The 21,038-nt window shown below is 40.8% G+C and overlaps 1 protein-coding gene across 1 annotated transcript in view; it reads left to right on the forward strand.

The window, feature by feature from the left end:
* Positions 1-21,038, forward strand: part of PCSK2 (proprotein convertase subtilisin/kexin type 2) — an 87,222-nt gene that overhangs the window by 35,188 nt on the left and 30,996 nt on the right. Inside the window, exons 5-6 of the mRNA XM_009881425.1 lie at positions 2,209-2,246; positions 19,894-19,970. Of these exons, the coding sequence (XP_009879727.1) occupies positions 2,209-2,246; positions 19,894-19,970 (115 nt within the window). The remainder of the gene's footprint in view (positions 1-2,208; positions 2,247-19,893; positions 19,971-21,038) is intronic.

Genomic DNA, 21,038 nt, shown 5'->3' on the forward strand with positions numbered 1-21,038 from the left:
GGATATATTTTCCATACCAAAGATACATGCAAATATATAAAGTGAAATTCAGTGGCTGTGGAAATGTGTCTATCAAGTAAAAAAAAAACACCTGTTCTTCTTTTTCACTGATGTATTAGATTAACACTGGTCAAGCAGATGGGACTCCTGGACTTGACCTTAATGTAGCTGAAGCATGGGAGCTGGGATACACAGGGAAGGGAGTTACCATAGGAATTATGGATGACGGTAAGTGAAGACTGCATGATACTTTAGTATTTTTAAGTAGCTTTTTCCATGTAATCCAATTAAAAAAAAAAAAAAAGATTAAAAAGTAATAATGGATTGCTTATAGTGCTGAGACTACTAACCTCCATAAAGACTTTGAGATCTGCAGGGAAAATATGTTATAAAGTCTTCACTAGGGATACTGAGACGTGGATATCCAAGCATTAAAAGTAGTTTGCAGTTATCACTCAGATATCTTCCAGGGCACACTGTAATGGCCATTAAGCCAAAGGAAAGACTCCCCTTGACTTCCGTAGGCACTGACTGAGGGATGTAATTGCTGTGCAAAAAGTACTTAAGAAGACGTTTTCTGGGTTACATTATTCTCAAAGTCATACTTGACAGCTGAAATAATTAAACACTTTAATGCTGAATGTCAATAAAGACCTGCATATTAAATACATTACTAATTTGAGGCTAAGTTCAGGGAAGATGAAGGTAAAAGGTACAGTTGAAGTCACAGGTGTTCTACTCACGGGTTCCTTGCTGAAGTAAAGGAATTCTGTGCAGTCTCTCAGCACTTTTCTTTGGGCTAAATTTTGAATGTTTTCCTTTTATGGTGACTGAATAATATGAAAAATAAATAAAAAGTCTGGATCCACATATGTTTTCTAGGGTCAACTGAGATCTGTCCTTGTTTGTTTTGGTTTCTCATCTGCTTACTCGTAAGACAAGGTTTTTGTGGAAGTAGGAACGTAGACTCAGACATCTGTACGTCGATGTCATGAGAAATCGCAATTTCACTGATCTCACAGAGGCAGGACTTAGCTTTCAGAGTAGCTAGGCATGACTGTGATGGGGATGACGAGAAACTATTTGAGCTTCAGGTCAAATAAAGCTGTTGGACCATCAGATACAGCTTTTGGAGGCGAGGATAATTTGCCTTATATTCACTTCCAGTAATTTTGGAAGAGAGCACCTGAATAACATGTTTCTTCATTGAGACTTCTGTTGTTTGTCTGCTGTTTGCATCAATAAATCAATAAGGCTCTCCACAGGTGTGAGAGTCTCCTCATGCAAATCTAGTGCCAAGGACCCTACATAATGGGAGGTAATTGTGTCATCAGAATAACCGTAATAATGCAACATTCTCCTTGCAATTAAAATTGAGCATGTAACAGTGTGGTGGTTTGAGACACAGGGCAGAGCAGTGGTCAAAATGCAACACAAAATTGGTGGCTGTTTCTTTGTATGTTTTAACTGGATATGTAATAGGTCAGCTTATCCCATCTGAGCGTAGATCTGCTGCTTCTGTTACACCATCCACTGGAATTTGTGTATTTGCCATATGTGGAAAGATTTGATGCATTAGAATGAATATATTCCACACCGCTGCCCTCTTACAGTCTTTAGCACACTACCAAGGTGCAGAGTCTGTGCTTGGATATTTGTTAAAATGGTCTCATCCAATGTTAAAAGTTCTCTTTCATACTCATAATCCAAAGTGTTTGCCGTAGTCATCTCCCCAAATCTAGTTTAGGTAATCTTCTGTCTACTTAGTTGACAATTTTCAGTAGCTAAAAATACTCCTTTTTATATCCCATACTGATCCAGCGCTTACTGATATCGTTAGTTTTGGGATCCTTTGAGATCATAGAACTTGTATAAAGATAAATTGTGATTTAAACTAATCTTAATAAGTAAATATGGTGTGGTCTACAAAACAGGTTAATAAATTTTGTTACTGAGCTCACCTTTTAAATTGGCACCCCGGTTTTGACATAAATGATTGAAAACTCCTAGCTGGGACTGCATCAGAAATGGTACAGTGGTTTAAAAGTCCACATTTAAAAACTGGAATTTCATTTCAATCAGTTGCATTATTCGCCATGATCATTTTCCTATGGTTGTAAAGGAATCTTTTTTTGTTCTGTGGTCATTAGAAAACCTTTTTTGAAACTCTTAACCTTTGGTTTCTGTTCTGTCATTATCTTATTGCAGGAATTGATTATCTGCATCCTGATCTTGCATCAAATTACGTAAGTACATGCTGACCTTTTCTGTAAAATGTGGATTTTCTTATTGTTATGGTCCCTCTACTACAAAATTTTAAATAATGAGTGGAACAAGAGTACAGTTGAACTGCTGATGTTACAGATGATACGTTTCACGTTGAAAGAAGCAGACTGAAAATGGGACTGCCTGTGCAAGGAATAGAAAGGTGACAAGGCTCTTTGGAGGAATGACAGTGCTGCCTCACATTAAATAAGCTGCAGCTTGCAATATTGGATTTAGGACAGAAATGAGTAACCTGGGAATTGGTTCTAAATCCTGCTATTAAGATGCAGAATGCATCTGTCACTTGGAGGGCCATGGCGCTGTGGGCTGTGGCAAGGCATGTATTAGCCTTTGAAACCTCCAGGAACAGCTTAATTCCTTTATAACAGGTGATTTGATCCAGTGCTTCAAAGCATGTGCAGGGCAGATTGTGTATTCTCAGCACGCGCTGTGTCAATTGATTCTTTCTCAAACCCGTCTCAGGCTTACCTTCAGACCTGAGGCTTTTTATCTTCCTTAATTCTTCCAGGCTCTCCCCAACCCCCTGTTGACACTAGGACTCCTATTTCCAGGTGTCTACAAGGGCTCCCAGCGCTCGCATACTCGAGGTTGCCTTCGCGGCGTGCTGCCCTCACGCTGTGCTCGTGGCGCTCCGTCGGGCAGTGGGGGTCAGGAAGCTGTGGCTCCTTTGCTGGTGGGCGTTGCAGTGTCTCTGCTTTAGGTCTCGCTATTCTGCAGTCAGCGGCTTCCTTAGGGAAACCCAGGCTGCTTCGGCTGAGCAACAGGGGTTTAGTTTGCAATTGCAATTAAATGAAAAGAAGAACAACTGGAAATTTTGGTAAAAACATGAGCTGAGAAAGAGCAAGACGATTATTTTTATGTATTTTCAATTTTGAAGATAACACAGGATGAGAACCTATTTGTTGTAGCAAGTAGCAAAACACCTTTGGCAGAGAGTAAATGGATATAGAAGGTGTTGACTTTGGATGAGGAATTTGGGAAATAGCTGACCACAGCGGTAAAGTGCAGGATAGCCAGTTTCACTCCTTAGGAACTCGCTTAATAACCACTCCTTACAAACTGACTTAATAACTTGATAGCAGCTAATTAAACCCTGTGCCCTAACTGCAAAATTCTCATCTGAGAGGAATAACTCAGTAGGACGTTTCCATAAATAAAGATAGCCTTTTTCTCTGCAGGAATTATGCTCTGTATATATGTTTTAGTCTATGATCTCGGGACAGCACGTGCTCTTTACAAGCTTTTCAACAGCAGGCATGGACAAAGTATGTGGGAATATTCTGGTTCTAAAAACCGTGTTTCAAACAGACAAGCAGAAAGTCTGTACAACATAGCTGATATCATGTCAAATTGGAACAGTTCAGTTGTTAACAGTGAAGCTAGGATCATGCCCAGGAAGCAAAAATAGATTTCGCAGTAATACAGTGTTTTCTCTTTTAATTCTAAAAATACTTTCTCTTTTATGGATAAATATTTGTTGGGCTTAGCAGAAATGTATTGGTTTTAGAGTGGCGATAACGCGTTTTCTAGAAATAAATGGAAAATGACATAGAGAATGACAATGCACAGACATGATGTTCGAAGTCAGCAAATAGTGGAGCTGGAGAGAGATCTGAGAGCTCAGAAAAGAAATAGTGGGTTGAAACTGTAGACAAAAAGCTGTCTGGGGATGCAGAAACCAAACCTTTAATGGCAGCCATGAGAGACTTGTGCAGAGGCCGATGTTGAGATGTCAATCTGAAAATGTCTGTGCAGGAATGACTTTGTCCAAGCAAGGAGCGGTCCAGTAGCAGAGCAATGACTGGGCCGAGGGACAAAAGAAGATTGTCCGGCCAATGGAAAATGGAGAGTTAGGCCTGGCTTGTGCAGGGTGGGACAATAGCCAGACGCAGGGGAGAAAAGACTGAGGAAGGAGTGGTTGGTAAGGCTGTTAAAGGAGCAGCAGAAACCCCGTCTGAAAGGAGATACCACCCCAACCTTTTTAACTCAGAAATACAAAAATAGGAGCTATCACATGAAATCTGTGGTTCTAGGCTGTCACAGCACCGGAAGAAAAAAATTAAAAAAAAAAAAAAAAAGCTTGCATTTGTATAATTCATCTCTTTTGCCTAAGGTTCACTTTTAATTCTGTGCTGAATATCCAGAGGACAAAGCAAGGAAAGGTGTTGAGAAATTGCCATGTTACATGCAAGGTAACCAGTAAAAAAGGTAAACTTGGTAAGCGGGAAGAGGTGCTGGCACCTCCTCACGCAGAGCTGGTTGCAGTTGCCGTCTGTGAGAGACGGCTGGCTGAAGGGCAAGGTTGACTCCTGCTCCTGCTGCTAAAATCTGCCATCTCCTCCCTCGCCCAAGTATAGCGCAGTGGTTGCAGAGTTCGGTTCACCTGCACTTTGCCTCTCCTGCTCTCGCTGCAGAGCTGCGCCGGCCTCCTTGAGTCCTTGGAGATCCTGCTCTGACAGCATCTGCTGTGTCTCGGAGTCCACGGGGGCCTTTTTTCCCAGTAGGTATTAATTTGGGCATGAACTAAAGACAAGGACTTAAATTCAGCTGAAGGAAAGATCAATTTAGACCTAAAACCGCAATGAAAGGAGTCTCTTAGGAATGAGTTGTTAACTCGCTTTGGGCTGGCAGAGCAAGTGCACTCACCCTTCTACAGTTCCAACACCACACGGTTGATGTTTCGTGACATTTGCGCTTTGGGGGAGCTTTCTCTTAAGTTATATTGTGTATTTTTAGGAAATTAAAAGCCTACTGCTTATGTTTCTCAAGTGTGTAAATGCCCGCGTACCCTGGCAATGTCTGTACATCTTGCTTGGAAAATTGGGAGCAATTAGGAAGTCTCTCAAAGGTGGTGGTGTTGGCACTCGAGCATTTCAAGTGTAAAAACTTGGCATTGTTTTACTCAGTTTAATTTGGCTTTTATGATTTTGACTTGCTGGTTTTCTTGCTTGAATAGTTTAATGGGGTTGGCAATCAGACAAAATAGGGGGTCAGGGAAGAGAAGGAGCTTTCAAAAGAAAAAAAGAATTTGTATTTTCTCCTGAAAATTGCTGAACTATGACCTATCATATGGTGCGCACTTCTATCCATATTTTTCTTTGTAGTTTCTGAGCTTTACTGCCTGAATCATCCATTTCTCTTTTTAATGCACTTTATGTACATGGAAAAAAGTGTGCCTGCTCGCAGTCTGGATGGATTGCTCTCCCAGCACCCCCTCCCAGCTTGCTGCAGTATAGCTACATGCTTTTCTGGGATCAGGGGGTTATGGCAAAGCTGGAATTTTCCATTCTGCACTGTGAATGCAGAGAGACTCATTGTCAAAAGATCGATAGTTTCTTCCAAGCCTTGGAAACCCTGCAGAGGTTCAGCCTTCAGGAAATTATTTTTTTCCCCACAAAGAGAACCCTTCATTATGAACTGATAATTAAAAAGCTGAAGCCTAATGTACTCCATGGTTTTCTTTCAACTCAGACTATACATACAAAGCCAGCAATTTTCAGGACTGATTTCTCCAAGATACAGCATCTGAGCGAGAAAAAAACCTGAAGTCACAAGGTCTGCATATTAGATATGTCTAATAAAAGAGGAGAATAGCAGCTGGGGCGGGGGGTGTACATTACGAATTTCAGTACATTGTTTTAAAGAAAAAGCTAAGAGAGCAAATGGAGATTTGTTGTGCGATGAACAGAAACATAAGCTAATCTCTCTCCCTCGTATCAGTTTATATTGCGGTACATTTATACTTGGCCGATGTCTGCTGATGAAGGTCAGTGTAGCTGCATTATCCCATTTACAGCAGCAGGGAGCTGATCATCTCATGTAAGTGGGTTTGTCACTGATTAGCAGGAGTGAGGAAAATCGGACTCCCACTAAGAGACTCAGGACAGGAGTAAAAAATTGCTGGTTTCAGTGTCTGAGCTCTGTCTGAAGCTGCAAGCTTGTTTAAAAAAAACTGGGGAGGGAGAGAGAACATGACAAACATTTACTGCGAGTAGGTAACTTTTAAAAAAGCATTCATACTTGTAAAATGAGAATCATGCAGCAATTCTTAGTGCGAATAATAGATGATAATATAACATTCAGATGTCAGTTGAGAGAGAAAATTTTGAAATCTGTGGAATTCCACAGACGTAAAATGTGCCCAAACATGCAGTCATCCTAGCAGCACTTCATGGCTGTCCTTCCCTTGACTTTTCTTCTCTGTAACATGTGTCTTTATGGTACAACCTTATGTTCCATCTTCCCAGGTCCTTACCAGCTGCCACTCAAGCTGTGTGCAGGAAAGGATTTGCTGATCAAAAAAGGCCATATGTAAAGAATGAGGGAAGACTTTCTGGAGTTACCCCAGGGTTAACTGCCGTTTTCTGTCACCTAGCATTTCTTATTGAAATGTGAACAGAGCGGGTGGTCTTACCTTTCTTCTCTTTCCACTTTGGTGACATCTCCAAACACAAAGCAGTCTCTCTCTCGCAACTTTTGGTAACTTGTCACCAGCTAATATGATAACAGCTCCCCTGGCCTCGCTGGGAGGCAAGCAGGAGCATATTTTTGGACTAATTATCTTATCACATAACCAGTGAAGCGGGGAAATGTTCTACTTCTCTTATGAGCTGCAATTTCCATTGTTTGCTAGAGGAACAAAAACATTGAATAATCTTTACAGCTACGAAAGAAATAAGAAATAGTACAGGCAATAAATTGTACACTGCAATACGTGCAGTGAAGCTTAGCAACAGCATAAACGATCTTTCTTTCAGAAAGTCTGTGTTTCCTTCGTTAGCATGAATTTCTGAGTATGCCTTGGCCTCCCTGCACACTACCAAAAGGATTGGCAAATTGTTCTGGAGGCCATGAGCCTGATCTCAGTGATGCACCAGTATAAATCATCGGTATCTCCACTAAAATCACTGGAGCCTAGTTGTGGGGTTTTCTAAGTTGACAGAGCTTCATTGCCATCTATTGAACCGTGCTGCTTTGACCCCGATGATCTGCCCCACAGAAATCCCGGCTGATGTAACTGCCAGAGTCGAACAGAGTTTACCTTCAACTGTGGTGGTGAGAAAAACGTGAGCCTTCCAAGACAGAAATTTGTTGGAAACCTTCTGAAGACCTTGAAAAGCTCCCAGCGTCTCTGTGCTGTCATTAATGTCAGCCCAGGGGATCCACAGGGAACGTAAAGCCAAAGCATAGCGGGGTCGGGTTCATCCTTGCCTGGCACCAGGAATAATTTCAGTTTGCTTTATGAGATCCGATTCCTAGAGCATGATTTTCAGAAGAGCCTGAGACAGTTACGCTGCCATTTCCTCCTGCATTTCAAAGGGTTATTGAGCATGTGCACTAGATGCTTCATGTCAATAAAGCTTTACTGCTAATACATCAAAGGTATTTTATGGGCAAACTCTGCGTGCTGGCCATTGATGCTGGTACCTATTTTTAATTGCAATGTTGAAATAACACTTACGTTACCAAAAAATAAGGGACAAGATAAACTGTTTCAGATGTTTCGACACTAATTGGATTTTAGATTGTTTGGTTTCATTTGGGTTTTTTTTGTGTTGCCTTGGGGTTGGGTTTTTTGCTAATATGTTTTCTAAAATAAACACCAGCATAACAATTAAAAATTATCAATCAAAAACTGAGATAAATTCAGAAACATCCTTCTCCTAACACTGAAGATCTAGTAAGCACGCTGTTTGATGGATGCTGTTAAAGTAGATTGTGGCAGAAATTTCATCAAGAAATTGTTGAGACAAAATGAAACCTTTTTTTTTTTTTTTCTTGCCGGGATAGAAGGCTGGATCAAGCGTTTAAATGCCAGGCTGACTGATGCCTTAGCAACCGAAACTGATGGCCTTCTGTTGGGCTGTTTGTGCTACTTAGGTGGCTTCTGGCAGCTAGGAGGATGGTTTTAGCATTTAGATGATGATCGTTCAGGACATGCAAAACAATGAGGTTTCCTCAGCATAAATTAGGAGTTACTGGGAAGAGAACAAAGTTCTCTGTTTCAGACTTGCCTTTTTTTTTTTTTTTTTTTCCTGTTACTCTGTGCAGGATCAGCTTCTGGGCTCATCTCTCTGTTCTGTGCGATCTGTTTTTTTTTCTCTAAACATACGAAAGGCTGTGAAAGAGATGATGCCTCCTCTGATAAGATCAGCCAGGCAAATGAGGTTCTCTGTGTACTTGGAAGGCTGTCCTGGGTTTACCATGTACAGAAAATGCTTCACATCTTCGAAAACATAATGGGGTCCTGCAAACAGTTCTCTCCTCCTCCCCTGCTCCCGACAGTAACTGTTTTAGCAAGTCCTTGTTACAGCGGAGGTTGTGTGCCGAAGTCTAAATAAGGTGACTGTACAGTTCCTCTTCTCTACCTTATAGCTACTGCTGATGGGAGAGGGAAGCTGTGGTGCTATGTAAAGGAGATGTCCGTGTCTTCTTATTTCATTAAAGATAAAAGTGTTTTGTAATCATAGATGTTATCAACGCCTTCTAGCTTTCAACTCAATTAAAAAGATGGAACAGCAAAAAGAATTTGAGGACTCTCTCTCTTCTGGATCGTTTCATATGGTCAGAGGGTGGAAAGAGGCTTTTTCTGCTAAGGAGGCTGTAACTTGCGAAGGAGGCATGATTGCCTTAAGGAGAGTTGATCTGTGTTGCATACAGAGCTGTGTTTGGAGCTGAAAACTGGATTTCTCATGCTGAAAGATGTTATGCTAACTGCTTTGCTAAAGCCCGTAATGAGAGATCTGGACCCTGGATGCTTGGCAAGTTGCGGGGCTTGGTGCTTAGCACCACCCGTACAGCTGGAGTTGGCATTGCTCCACGGATGTTGGCCTCTTCAGGGGGATGCACTGATTTATACTGGCTTTAAAATATCCTCAGAGTACAATTCCTTTGGAATCAGAAATATACGAACGTATTGTAGTTCAGTTTGCCTAAGATTATTTTCAGAGCAATGAATGCTGCAAAAATTGTCCAGATTTATTCTATATTAGAACCACCTGCAAGGGATAATCTTCAAGTTAAATGCGTGCTTGGTGTGCAAGCAGTGTGAGATGGTGCCAAAGACACTCGCTTTGCAAGCTAAAGACCCCACGTTGTCCGCAGCGTTTATTTTTCTCTATAATCGATGTACTTAATTAATCAGCTGCACCCTGAGAAAGTGCAAGGTGGCTAATCGCTTTAATCATTAAGCAGTGGTATTAATTTTCACTTAAGGCATCAGCCGTGGAAAGTAAATTAAGATTCTTGAAATGAGAAATGCACAGGGGTGGAAGAGAGCTGATAAGGACATTTCTGCATCAGTTCTGGCTGGTGCTGTTGAAAGTGCCTTGTGCCTCTCTCCAGGGCTTCTCCAAGAAAGATTTTGGAAACGTTTTCTTCTCCTATTTGGGCAAGAAAAGTAGAGGAAAGATGTTAGCGTTCACTCTTTGCCATGGAGGGACCTGCATTGCTTCGTTTTGGCTTTTTATTACCTCCCTTTCTGCAAACCGATTAGCTTTTGGAACTGGCCAGAAGTCTTCTGTTAGAATATTTTTGCTAGTAAAGATGAATGTTTTATAAAATCAAATTGTCCATGGGAAAATAAAACTAAAATATTTTTATTTTGGATCAGTTCAACCTCATTTTAACTATTTCACTTTTAGAACATGCTGAATTGAATCAGCAGCAACAAAATCCTGCTCTGGTGCATGGTCCACTTGGGAGAACAGGGTCAGATACACGGTTCCCTAGAGGCAGTGCACGCCATGTAATTTTAAAACCAGTTTCAACAAAATTAAATAAAGAGCTTCTGTTTCCCCAAAGTGAAAATACCTCATTTTGGGTTGAAAAAGGCAAAAACACTTTAGCAGATTTCTCGATTTGGCAGCTTTTTTTTTTATTTATTTTATTTTCAATTTTTCACAGGATAGTTATTTTAACTGCTCATACTGTTTAAGACACTAACCAGTGTTGAAATCCCTGAATATCCATCAGCATTGAAATGGAACTTAATTAAAATTCATGCTGTAGTTAGATTTTGGCTACCAGGGCATCACCAGGGAAGTCTGAATTAGATCGTGCATGTGGGGAACACTAGTCCATCACAAAGCATCAGCAAAATTTGACAGGTGATAGGGAGAGACTTTCAGGTCCAGTGATGATTTTGGCAAGGAGAGTCTCAAACCCACTGTTAACTACTGGGCATACAGCTGGTTTTAAAAAGGGAGTTTTGGCCAAGCTCTTTGGATGAACCAAACTTGCAGAAGAGGAGAGCAGAGAGGCATGAGGAGTCTGCTTTCTTCTGTGAAACTGTAATAGCCTGAGTACAGTAGATAAAGATGCAGATGACCTCCAATGAAACACTTCTCCTTCGCTGTGCCTGTAAATTAATTTGGTTCATTTGAAATTAATTCAATTTTTTCTGTCCTGGCACTTCATCTTGATATGGTTGTTTGCTTTGCATTGTTTGATTTTAGTTGTATGAATTTATGTTCTCCGTATTAATATTTTACCTCTCAGTAGCTATGTAGGTGGTTAAGATATTTTTAAACACCTGCCCTATTTCAGATTGCTTTGATTTAAATATAATGTTCTTCATTTCTGTTGCATTCCCAACAGAAGCAATGAGCATAATGAACATCTCTTACAGGGGAACAGAATAGCAGCGCATAATGTCTGATAAAATCTTGGCCTCACTGGTAGTTTCTCCATTAATTTCAGAGCAATCAGAAATTTGGCACATCATATAAATAACAGGTTTGTAATGTTTGTTCTACTGTGTATTCCTTTTTTTTTTTTTTTTTTTAAATCGTTGCAGTAAGAGGCGTAGGCTTCCTAGCTTCAACTGAGCAAATAGTGATACCAAGAGCTGTGGAAACTGCCTGGAATAACGTTTTACTGTAGAACGAGAGCTTGTATTTGATGAAACTTTGGCCGCTTTCAGTTCTGGGTAGCTGTTGTTAGGTGAAAGTTAAATGGCTACGGCAGTGCATTGTAAGCTTCGGTGTAGATTGGGGATCGTTGGAAACGTTCTGCAGGCAGGTTGTAGCCTGGATTTTATTAAAGGAGATTAGTCTCTCTTTGAATATGTACAGTGGAGAACACGAAGACTGTCCTGTGTTCAAGAACGTCATAATTTCAATGCCAGCACGTGGTTTTTTTTTTAGAATTAGTTCTTGTGAGAAACTAAATCACTTTAATTCAGTGGCACTTAACTCAGTTGCCGAATTAGTCAATAGTGGTGCCACGTCTGACTGATGTAATTGTGAATCTTCCTTTCGGTCAGCTAATGATGTCTAGGATGTGTCTTCAATTTACATATCCAGTAAATTACTGTGAAAACATTAGCTATGATCAAATATACTAATCTTTAAGGTAAGAACTTGGAATGATCATGTATTATTTAAAAGCGTAAACATTTGCAAAATGTAGTATGTGTAAATTTACACGAGAAAGTCGGTTCTCAAGATCCCGCTTTCTCTCCCTGAAACTTTGGATTTAGCTGTCCATTGGTTTTGCTGATTCCACATGGAACAAACAATACAAACTTTTTAATTATGCAAAAAGCATATAAATTGGTCCATTAACCCAGCATGTCTTGACAGATATTAGTCCCATTATTAATACTCCCCTGGGATGCTCTCAAACTATGCTAATGAGGTCAGCACGCAGCTGGAATAAAACAGAGTAGATCTTTAAGACCTTCTAACTCTAAGGCACATAACTCAACATGTGTTTGCTTTTTGTGACAAGAAAATGTAGATAATAGTTTGCATTATGTTTTTTGAGTCTCTTGCCTGAAAGGTTCATCTGCTTTCGATTCATTTGCAATGTCACTTTTATGTGTCCCTTCATCATCGTCCATATTCATGCAATTGGGTCAAACACCAGTTGAGCAGTTGTTAAGGGTTTCTTCTCTTGTTAGCTGTGAAACCTTTCAGAAGAAGGAAAATACCCAACCCCTTTTCCGTCTCATCTATTCTTACTTTCAGTTCCTCTGTAGCAGCAGTATAGCTCTCCCTGTCCTCCCTTCTTCGTAACCAGCGTGGACCAGGTCTGTCTGTAGCTAACTCCCCAAACCAGCAGAGCCGCTTTGATCTCCCACTTCGCAAAGCCGCAGTTAGCCTGCTTTGTAACAACATGTTTGGTGTAACCCTTTACAGTGGTCATCCTTAATATCCTGCTATGTTTGTCTAATGAGTGCCATTGTAACTGCACGTCCCGTATTCCTGCGCTTGGCTGGAAGCATTGCTGATAACTGATCCGTTTTTAGCGACCCCGACTGCGACGCCTTTGCGGTCACCGGGAGTGATGTGGGTGCCCACGCCTGCTAACCAGGCACAGCGGCAGGGACGTGTTTGCTCTCCCAGCGCAGGGGGCTGCCTTCCCCCACACCATGTCATGCTGAACACCTGGCTTTGAATGACTGCTGAGTTCTTACTGCAAACTCTGAGCTATAGCTTTTCTTCCATTGACGGAAAAAATTGTCCCTTCTCCACCACGTAAGGGACCTTTATGCCGGGTGTGATCTGAATCCTGCCTGCTGTGTTTGGTGGGAGAGCCCGTGGCAGGTTTTGGTAGGCTTTGGATCAGGCCCATCGAGAGGAGGAAGAGCTTAGCTCCCCTTCTCTTCCAGCTCCTCCCTCAAAGAGGCTGTAAGTGCTGGCTGCCATCAAAACTCTGCAAACACAACCTTTACCGCAGCTCAGCACCCAACGTGTATTTGATGTACTGACAAACTTGTCAGTTATTTCTTACAGGAATATAACGAAGAATTATGGGCCTGACCCTCGTTTCTCTGCTGCCAGCTTTATACCTCTGTTACTCTTTCAACTTCAGTAGGTCACGCTAATACATAACCAAAGTATCTGAAGGGGGAAAAAAAATCCATGTATTGGAAAGGGAATGTGGGCCAGGTTTTTAATAAAATGGAACGCTAAAACTAGATGAAGTGTGTGTTCACAGTATTTTTCAGTAAAAGTCATTGCACTCTTTGTATTTGCTATTACGATAAAAGAATGCAGTGGCTCATATATCTCCAGCCACTCAGATGCCAGTTCCCTCCCCACCCACCCCAATTAAAGAAATCAAGGAGTTTATTCCATACTCTGAAGTTTTAAAGCTTTACATTTGCTACTTGAAAGTCTTTAACAGTAACTAGTTGCTTAATTTATTTTATTAATTTAATTTAATTTTCTTAGCAACGTGCCTCCCTATGAACATTCAGTACCCCTTCACTATGCTGCAGGTGTCGCCTAAAGATTCTTGTGCGCCCTCTCTGAAAATTGAGGAATGTTTGGCTGAGCAGAAATAGATTTCCTTTTTTTGTAGGTTAACTTGCTTTTGCCTTCAGAGCGCCGGCTCTAAGTAATTAAAAACTGGTGATGTGCTTCAGGTTTCTTCCACGTCAACCTGAAAATTGTGGAGCAGGCTAAGAATGCCAAGAGGTGAATTGTGAAGCAGTCTCTTTATTATAAGCACAAGTTCATTTCACTCGCTTTTTAATAAAGTCTCATGCCTGCCTCAATTTCTTACGCTTTTTCCTATGTTGGGTGAAGATGCAGGGGAGAGGAAACGGAGGGTATTTCAAAAACCTAGTTTTATTTATAAAGATTTTTTAGGGGAAAAATAAAATTATCCGGTTAAAAAGACTACCTAATCTAAATTTTCTCTTGGTCTCTGTCGTTCTTTTTTTTTTTGGTCCTGTTTGACTGTATACCTCTGAGCCAAGCATTAGCAAACGGCTGCAGAGAGTTAGTTGCACTTAGCTGGATGTATTTGGACTGTGGTTTTCTTTACTATACTGGGAAAAGTTTTGACAGTCTTGGTACCTAAGAATGGAATTGGTAATTTCGTTTCTGCTTTGAAGCTTGTCAAAGTTCGTGCTTAGATCTGCCTGTGTGGTATATGTCGCTGCTGTACTGCCCCGATGCCTATCCCCACGTCGAATAGTTTGTTTAGCTGCAGCCTTTCTTTTTGAAGATGCTCATGTGCTGAAGAGTACCATCTGGCAGCGTAACTCATGTTGGGTTTTCTGATTTTGCCTGCAGAGGAGACAGGAAAGAAATTAGTGGGGAAAAAGTAAAATAAGAGGTTGTGTGACATTGTAGTGCCAAGTGATACGTAGAAAGATCATCAGTTATTTGACAAAGGAAATCTCTTTAATGTAGAAAAAGAACACAATGTAAGATGATCTCAGTGAAGCTATTTCTCTTCATAACTGTTACTTTAAAAATAATGCTACCTTAATGAAGGTGAATATGATAATATGAGACTTCATGTTTTTTTCGGCTACGTGTTCTCCTGTTTTTTTGTTTTCAAACCTAAGCAGTGAAAAAGTTTCAGCTTTGCAAAATAAGAAGTTACATCAGCCAACATGTCTTCCTGTAAATTCTAATAACTGTGCATTATTAGAGTTGTTACTGCTTGTTATCTCAGCTGTTTTCACTGTTATAAATTAAGCAGTAGTCACCTGTTATTTGTAGTCAGTTTATCCTCTTTTGGCCCTAAGTCCACTATTTTAGCTTTTCACCTGATCCCAGGTGCTTGGTGAGTGTTAAGGAAATTGAAATAAGAGCTTTGTGGATATATTCTCGGTGTTGACAAGGTCTTGAATGCAACTCTGGATTTGCTGGATAGTAATATAGGACGTAAATTAGTTCACGTAGAGGCAGAGCTATTTAAGAAGTTGCAGGGCTTTTTTCATTTCCATTTAAAAAAACCCCCACACAAACCAAAACAAAATAGAACAACGTGCTTCCCATGGCAGAGAGGAGATGGCTTACTGTATGACTACTAACTTAAAGCCAGTGCCTCTGTTTTTCGTTAATGACCTTTAAGCCTTATAGCACCCCTCCTAGGCAAAATACCACGTTGCCTCCTTTTTCGCCTCCTGGTGAGCATATTTCATTCTCTTAAGCTTGTGTGTACAAAACTGAATTTCATTTTTCCACCACATGACATTTGGTGTTATTTTAGTACAATTTCTCTGTGATGTTATATGTTGTAATTTGAGCCCGGAGGTTTGCTCACCCTCTGAATCAGTAAAGAAATCAAACAAGCAAAAGGTATCTTTCTGCCTCAGATCTCTGAGGATTTGCAGTTGCCTGAAGAGGATAAGAGCAGATGCCACCTGTGTTGAAAATGTTTCTCTTCTTTTAAAAGATACAAATCTCGGCTTAATTCACCAGTGCTTTAACGTCATGAATAGAATCAGTATGTGACTGGTGGAACATGTGTCTTTAATTGTTTGTCTCCTGGACTAGCGTATGAGCACAGGCACATTTCCTGAGTTACAGAGAAAAAGAGAAATATATGTGAATTACTCTTTAGAGGCTTGTAACACCAAATAAAAATGGTGTTATGGGCTTGCTGCATTATTCAAGGTACGTAATTTTATTACGGATCTGAGCAACAAATGGGAAAATTGATTTATTGTTATTGTCATACTTTACAGAACGAATGTTTTACAAAGATTTTACTGCATGTATTTTAAAAAGTACAAGGCAATTCTTTGGAAAATGCCAGTCCAAGCGTATTGTTTAAGGAAGGCAGAATTTTATGCACAGGCAAAAGTGATCTATTTGTATCGTGGTGTACAGGCCATTACTTAGTAAATGATTGAAACAATCTTATCATCTGATCCAGTGCTCTTCTGGTAGCATCTTATTTGGGGTAGAGGTGCAGGAGTCTAGAAAGCAAAAATAGAGATATGCCTAAAAATACAAATCAGTTCCTCTCTGTAATAGCAAACCAACCATTTTTATTATATAATAGACATTATGTATAAGTAGTTATCTATAGTTGGTGACTGGTAAACATGAGGTTCAAATTGCTTTGCAACAATGAACTGGTTTTGATTGAACATGAGGGATAGGATTCATCTCATTCTAACACTGTATGCCTAATGACTAGTCTAAGTCTAGACCCCAGTCTGTGATCGGTGCCTAAAATTGGTGGATAGAATTTTTCCTTGGAGAAAAAGACCAGGCAACTACCTGAGATATTGAATACCAAGCATTAGACACTTGAAGTCTTAAGAGAAGTAACAGTCAGTAGACTAGTTTGGCATTAAAACTGGAAACCGAATCACCTGAATTGAAAAGCAAAATGTTTTCATTTCAGCGTGCTGTTGCAGATCCTCATCTGCACTGGCTTTGGATGCCCCCTCCTGGGTTCCTACCCTGGTTACGTAGCAATAAATCCCCTCTCCCTGCCTGCTGGGGCATCCAGCTATGGGAGGACACAAGCAGACCCCAGTTTTTAATATTCACTTCCCAAAACACAGCTTGAAACATTTTGGCCATCCACTGAAACAGTTCCCTTTCTTGTCCAGTGTCGAAACTGATTTAATTTGTCACTGGTTTATGCTTTTTTAAAAAAACCCCAAAATTACAAAAAAGGTTGAGCCTTAGATATGTGGGGATTTGCTCTTTAAATTAGGAACTTGAAGCAGTCCATTTGTACTTGTCGCTGCTGTTTCATTATCCGTTCTGCTGCTTCCATGGTGTGGGCGGAATATTCCTTCATGAAGCTGAAACTCGCTGTCTTTTCTCAAAGACCCTAATGAAGATAAATCGTACAGTCAGCAATTGTTTTCTTTCCAAGAATTCTTCTTAATTTTGCACTTTGTGGATGGTTCCTGCTACATTAGATATCTTTTTCCTCTGAGTGCAGTGATCCAAAATCAAGTGAATAAGAGCTACCGGATTTGGAAGAGTGCTGCAGAACTTTGTTTATAGCCTGCCTAAAGCAACCTTCCCATAATCTGACACTTGGTTACATGGGACATACGGCAGAGCTGTAGTCTGCTGTAGGGTGGGCTGAATCATTCATGCTGGAATCCCTTTGACTGTCACTACTCTGGACACGAGTAGTACATCTGCACAGCTAGAAGGACTTTTCCATCCATAATTCTCTGCACAAGGGAGTTCTAGAGTCACAAGTGGTTGATAGGTACCACGAGGTGCTTGCATGTCTGATGTTTTCCTGAAAAATCAGCCGCATCAGACCCCATTTGAGCTTAAGGTCTATGTAAGTAGGACTGTGTTTCTTCCAGACAAGAAAAAAACACAGCTGACCCACAACTGAGTTTAAATTCTCATCCGTGCAACGTTTTTAGAGTGAAAACAGAAGTTCTGACTGAATAAGAAGCTGGCAATATATTGAACTAATTACAGCTAGTACTGAGTTAGACCATGCCTACATGCAAGAAAAGATCTGAAATCACTGGAACTAAGCTTAGTTATTGGCTGTCTGCATAGTTTCCAGGCCATGTCTAGTCCAAGGTAGTAGTGTAAGAAAGTTTTAGTTTGTGATTGAACTCCATTTCTCTCCAATGTTTGCCAAGCCTATGTTTGATAAACCCAAACAGACTTGGTTTTATCTGATTGAATTACTCAAAGAGAGTAATTGTTTGTATTTTGACTTTACCTTAGGATATGGTTTTCCAGCTTGTCCTGCTAGGAATAGATACTGCACTCGTTAACAGGACTGGATCTTCTGTTGACAAGCTCATTTCCTTTTACTGCCACGTATTGGATGAAACCTGGCCGCTTGCACAGATCCTTATCACAGCTCCCCTGGACACTGCAGAATCCAAACTTGCTCTGTTGCATTAAGTTGGGATGTTTGTGCCATGTGGCTTTTGCCAGGTGCGCTGGGGGAGGGCCAGAGTCCTGTGTAGCTGAGGACCCGGCCTCTGACACCAGCCAGTAGTGGATGCCTGGGGAGCAGTATGGTCACCAGGTCAGAGACACTGCGGTGTCTACCTGATTATGGTCTCTCAGCTTCTAGCCTTTAATGGAGTGCTGGAGAAGGAGGAAACACAGCATCTAACACCCCTTCCAGATTCAAATTCCGTTAATTTGTCTAACTACTTTTTGATTTCATTCAGGCAATGAATTTTGTACTGTGGAAAAGTACTACTTCTTCTTTTTTGCCGTTTCTGAATTTGCCCTCTGGTAATTTCTATGGATTTCTGCTAGTTCTTGTATTATGAGGAGCAGTAAATAATAACTCCCTGCCCACCTTCTCTGTGCTATTCGTGATTTACAGACCGCTGTCAAATTCCCCTTCTTTTCCCTGGCTGAAAAGTCATATTCTGTTTACTCTTAGCTGATACACATCTATGCCGGTCAGAGTGCTGTATAAGCAGTTGTGGTAATTAAAAGAGGTAAATTAAACATACACCTGGGCACAGAGACTTAGAAGCACTGAGAATTTGTGGCTGTAGCTGAAATTATTGGAAGGCATCTTCAGGCTGAAAACCAGGGCCTTAGGGTAGAGATACGGAGAGATCAATGAGGGCACTCACAGAGGGATTCAGTTCTGAGCCGGAGAACAGCATCCAGCCGCTCGATAGGCATTTTGCAAATCTCTGCTCCGTTCAAATGCAGCAAAATATTTATTGTCCTTGCTGAATATAAGCAACCAGGCTTTCTGAAATGATCACCCACAAAATCCCTGTACTGTAACTCGCAAGATACTCAGTTTTACCCTCTAAGGATCAAGGACAGTGTTGTCCCCGTTTCATTCTGGCACAGGTTTTTGGGAGTTAGTGTTTTTGAATGCAAAACCCGAAGACTTTGGTGCTACCAATGGACTGTCTATTCCTGTACCCCAGGAACTGAGAATCTGCTGAAGGGGAATGTTTTTAGGAGCAAAGCTATTCATACACAAGTCTCAAATTATCTTCAATAGCATGCTCAGCCAAATCTTAAAAAGAATACAAGTACACATTAATTAAGAATTAACATAATTCTGTTCCTTGAGTATGGTGTTTATTAAAATATAAACTCTGTGAACATACACTTGAGAGGAAGCTTCTAAATATTTTTAAAAGCTTAATTTTCAGTCACCCTTTATTTATTTTTTCATTAAGAGAAGAAAAACGATGGCACTTGACTTTCCAAAACTTTCCATTTGCTTCTCAGATATAGCATCAAAAAGTTGCTGAGTGTCCTTAACTCTGCTGATAGGGCAAATACAGGAATGATTTAGATTTATAGGAGAAGCAGAGACACGGGGTGACATTTTCAAAAGCGCCTGAAAGCTGCAATTGTGAAACTGTTCAGACAACTAAAGGAGGAAGAAAATATGCAAAGGGATGTTAAGGCATATGGGCTGACCATTAATGCAGTTTTCACTTTTGAATTTTGAGGAATTAACTTTCTTAGGCATTGAAATGCTTTTAGAAATCTGACTGCTGTAGTACCACCAATGAGTTTTTCAAAAATAATTCTATGATGGAAGACCCAAGTGTCTGGTCGCTTCCACCACCGTTTGGAAAACAGGATTTAACCTTTGTCCTGTCACTGAGGAGCGTAACACCTAAATACTCTTGTAAGTGTTGGTGAATGGTCCCTCAGTAGTAACCTCACAATTAGGCACACTGGAAATAGTAATGATCCGCAGGAGGCTTTGCACGCCAGAAAGCATCTTCCCCCAGGCTTACTGGTGTGGGAAATGGCACAGCGCAACAACGACTGGTTTGCGTCCAGATGCATCTCGCAGAACAAAGAGGACAAAGTTTGCTAATGATTCTCAGCTCCCCCTTCAATTTGTGTTGCACTTTGCCCTGCGTATCTGTTTTTCTGCTGACGTACTGAACTTCTTTGTGTCTTGCAGAATGCCAAAGCCAGCTATGACTTCAGCAGTAACGATCCCTACCCCTACCCCCGCTATACAGATGACTGGTTTAACAGGTAAATGGGTTTTACTCAACCTGCTCTTTACTATCGTTTGCTTAAGAAATTATATGTATTTGCTGGTGTTTGTGGAATGCCTGTTTTCTGCTAAATTCAATGGTTGCCAGAACAGAAGCTGCCATCTCACTACTGCTTGAAAATTAGAGGTTGCTTACGACATCACGGTTTTTAGGTAACGTCTGAATAGCACTGAACAACCATTTAATGGTTTATAAATGAAATTGCTGCTTCAGAAGAGTATGTATGTGAATTGTGTGAATGGGTGATAGCCACGTAGCGTTTTCCGTCAGCTATCCTAGGACATTCCGGTGACCCAGATCTGTATACGCTTAATACAGTTTTGACTGGGTTCCCATCTGCTGTGTCTGAGGCAGTATCGCTGCTGGCTAATTTTAAAGGGAGTAAGCTGGAGACTGGAAAAGGCTTTGGGGGGAAAAAATGTCTTTTCATCCAATTAGACTAAGAAGGCAGAAAACCAGCATGGTGTAGAATGACCAGTTTAAAAACAATTGCATCTTACATAAGTTCTGAATCGTCTTGTCTTTTCACCTTGATTTAAGGACAGTGTACATGGGTAGCTTTTCGGGGCTGATTCTGAGATATTTCTAGCTGCTGAAGGAATTAACGTCCATGTGCGCTGACTCGGAACCTGTTCTGTTGTGTTTGTAAACCTGGAATCAACAGCGCGGCTGTGCTGCTTGTGATATTTCTAACACATCGTGATTGCCCAAGACCAACTCCTCCTTCAGTATGTTCTGACTTTAGCCAGTTTCCAGCAGGTGAAGGTCTGGTCCTCAAGGCATGATATAAATAAGAATGGCCCAAACGAAACGGCTTTTGATTTTAAAAATGTGACCTTTTTTGTTTCCCCAAATTAAGTTTTGGTTAGAATGGAACAGAAACACGTGCTGACAGTTTTTTAAAAACTGTGCCCCCCCTGGATTCTGCATCCGCCCCATGGAAAAGCCCTTTCTGCCAGGCTGACTGCTCCTAGCAAGATGTTACGGTAGTCAAGGGGGCAGAGTCCAAGGCACACCCATAAGGCGTGTTTGCTCCTCGGCAGTC

This window comes from Charadrius vociferus, unplaced genomic scaffold (genome assembly GCF_000708025.1).
Source record: "Charadrius vociferus isolate BGI_N301 unplaced genomic scaffold, ASM70802v2 scaffold583, whole genome shotgun sequence".
Classification (NCBI taxonomy): domain Eukaryota; kingdom Metazoa; phylum Chordata; class Aves; order Charadriiformes; family Charadriidae; genus Charadrius; species Charadrius vociferus.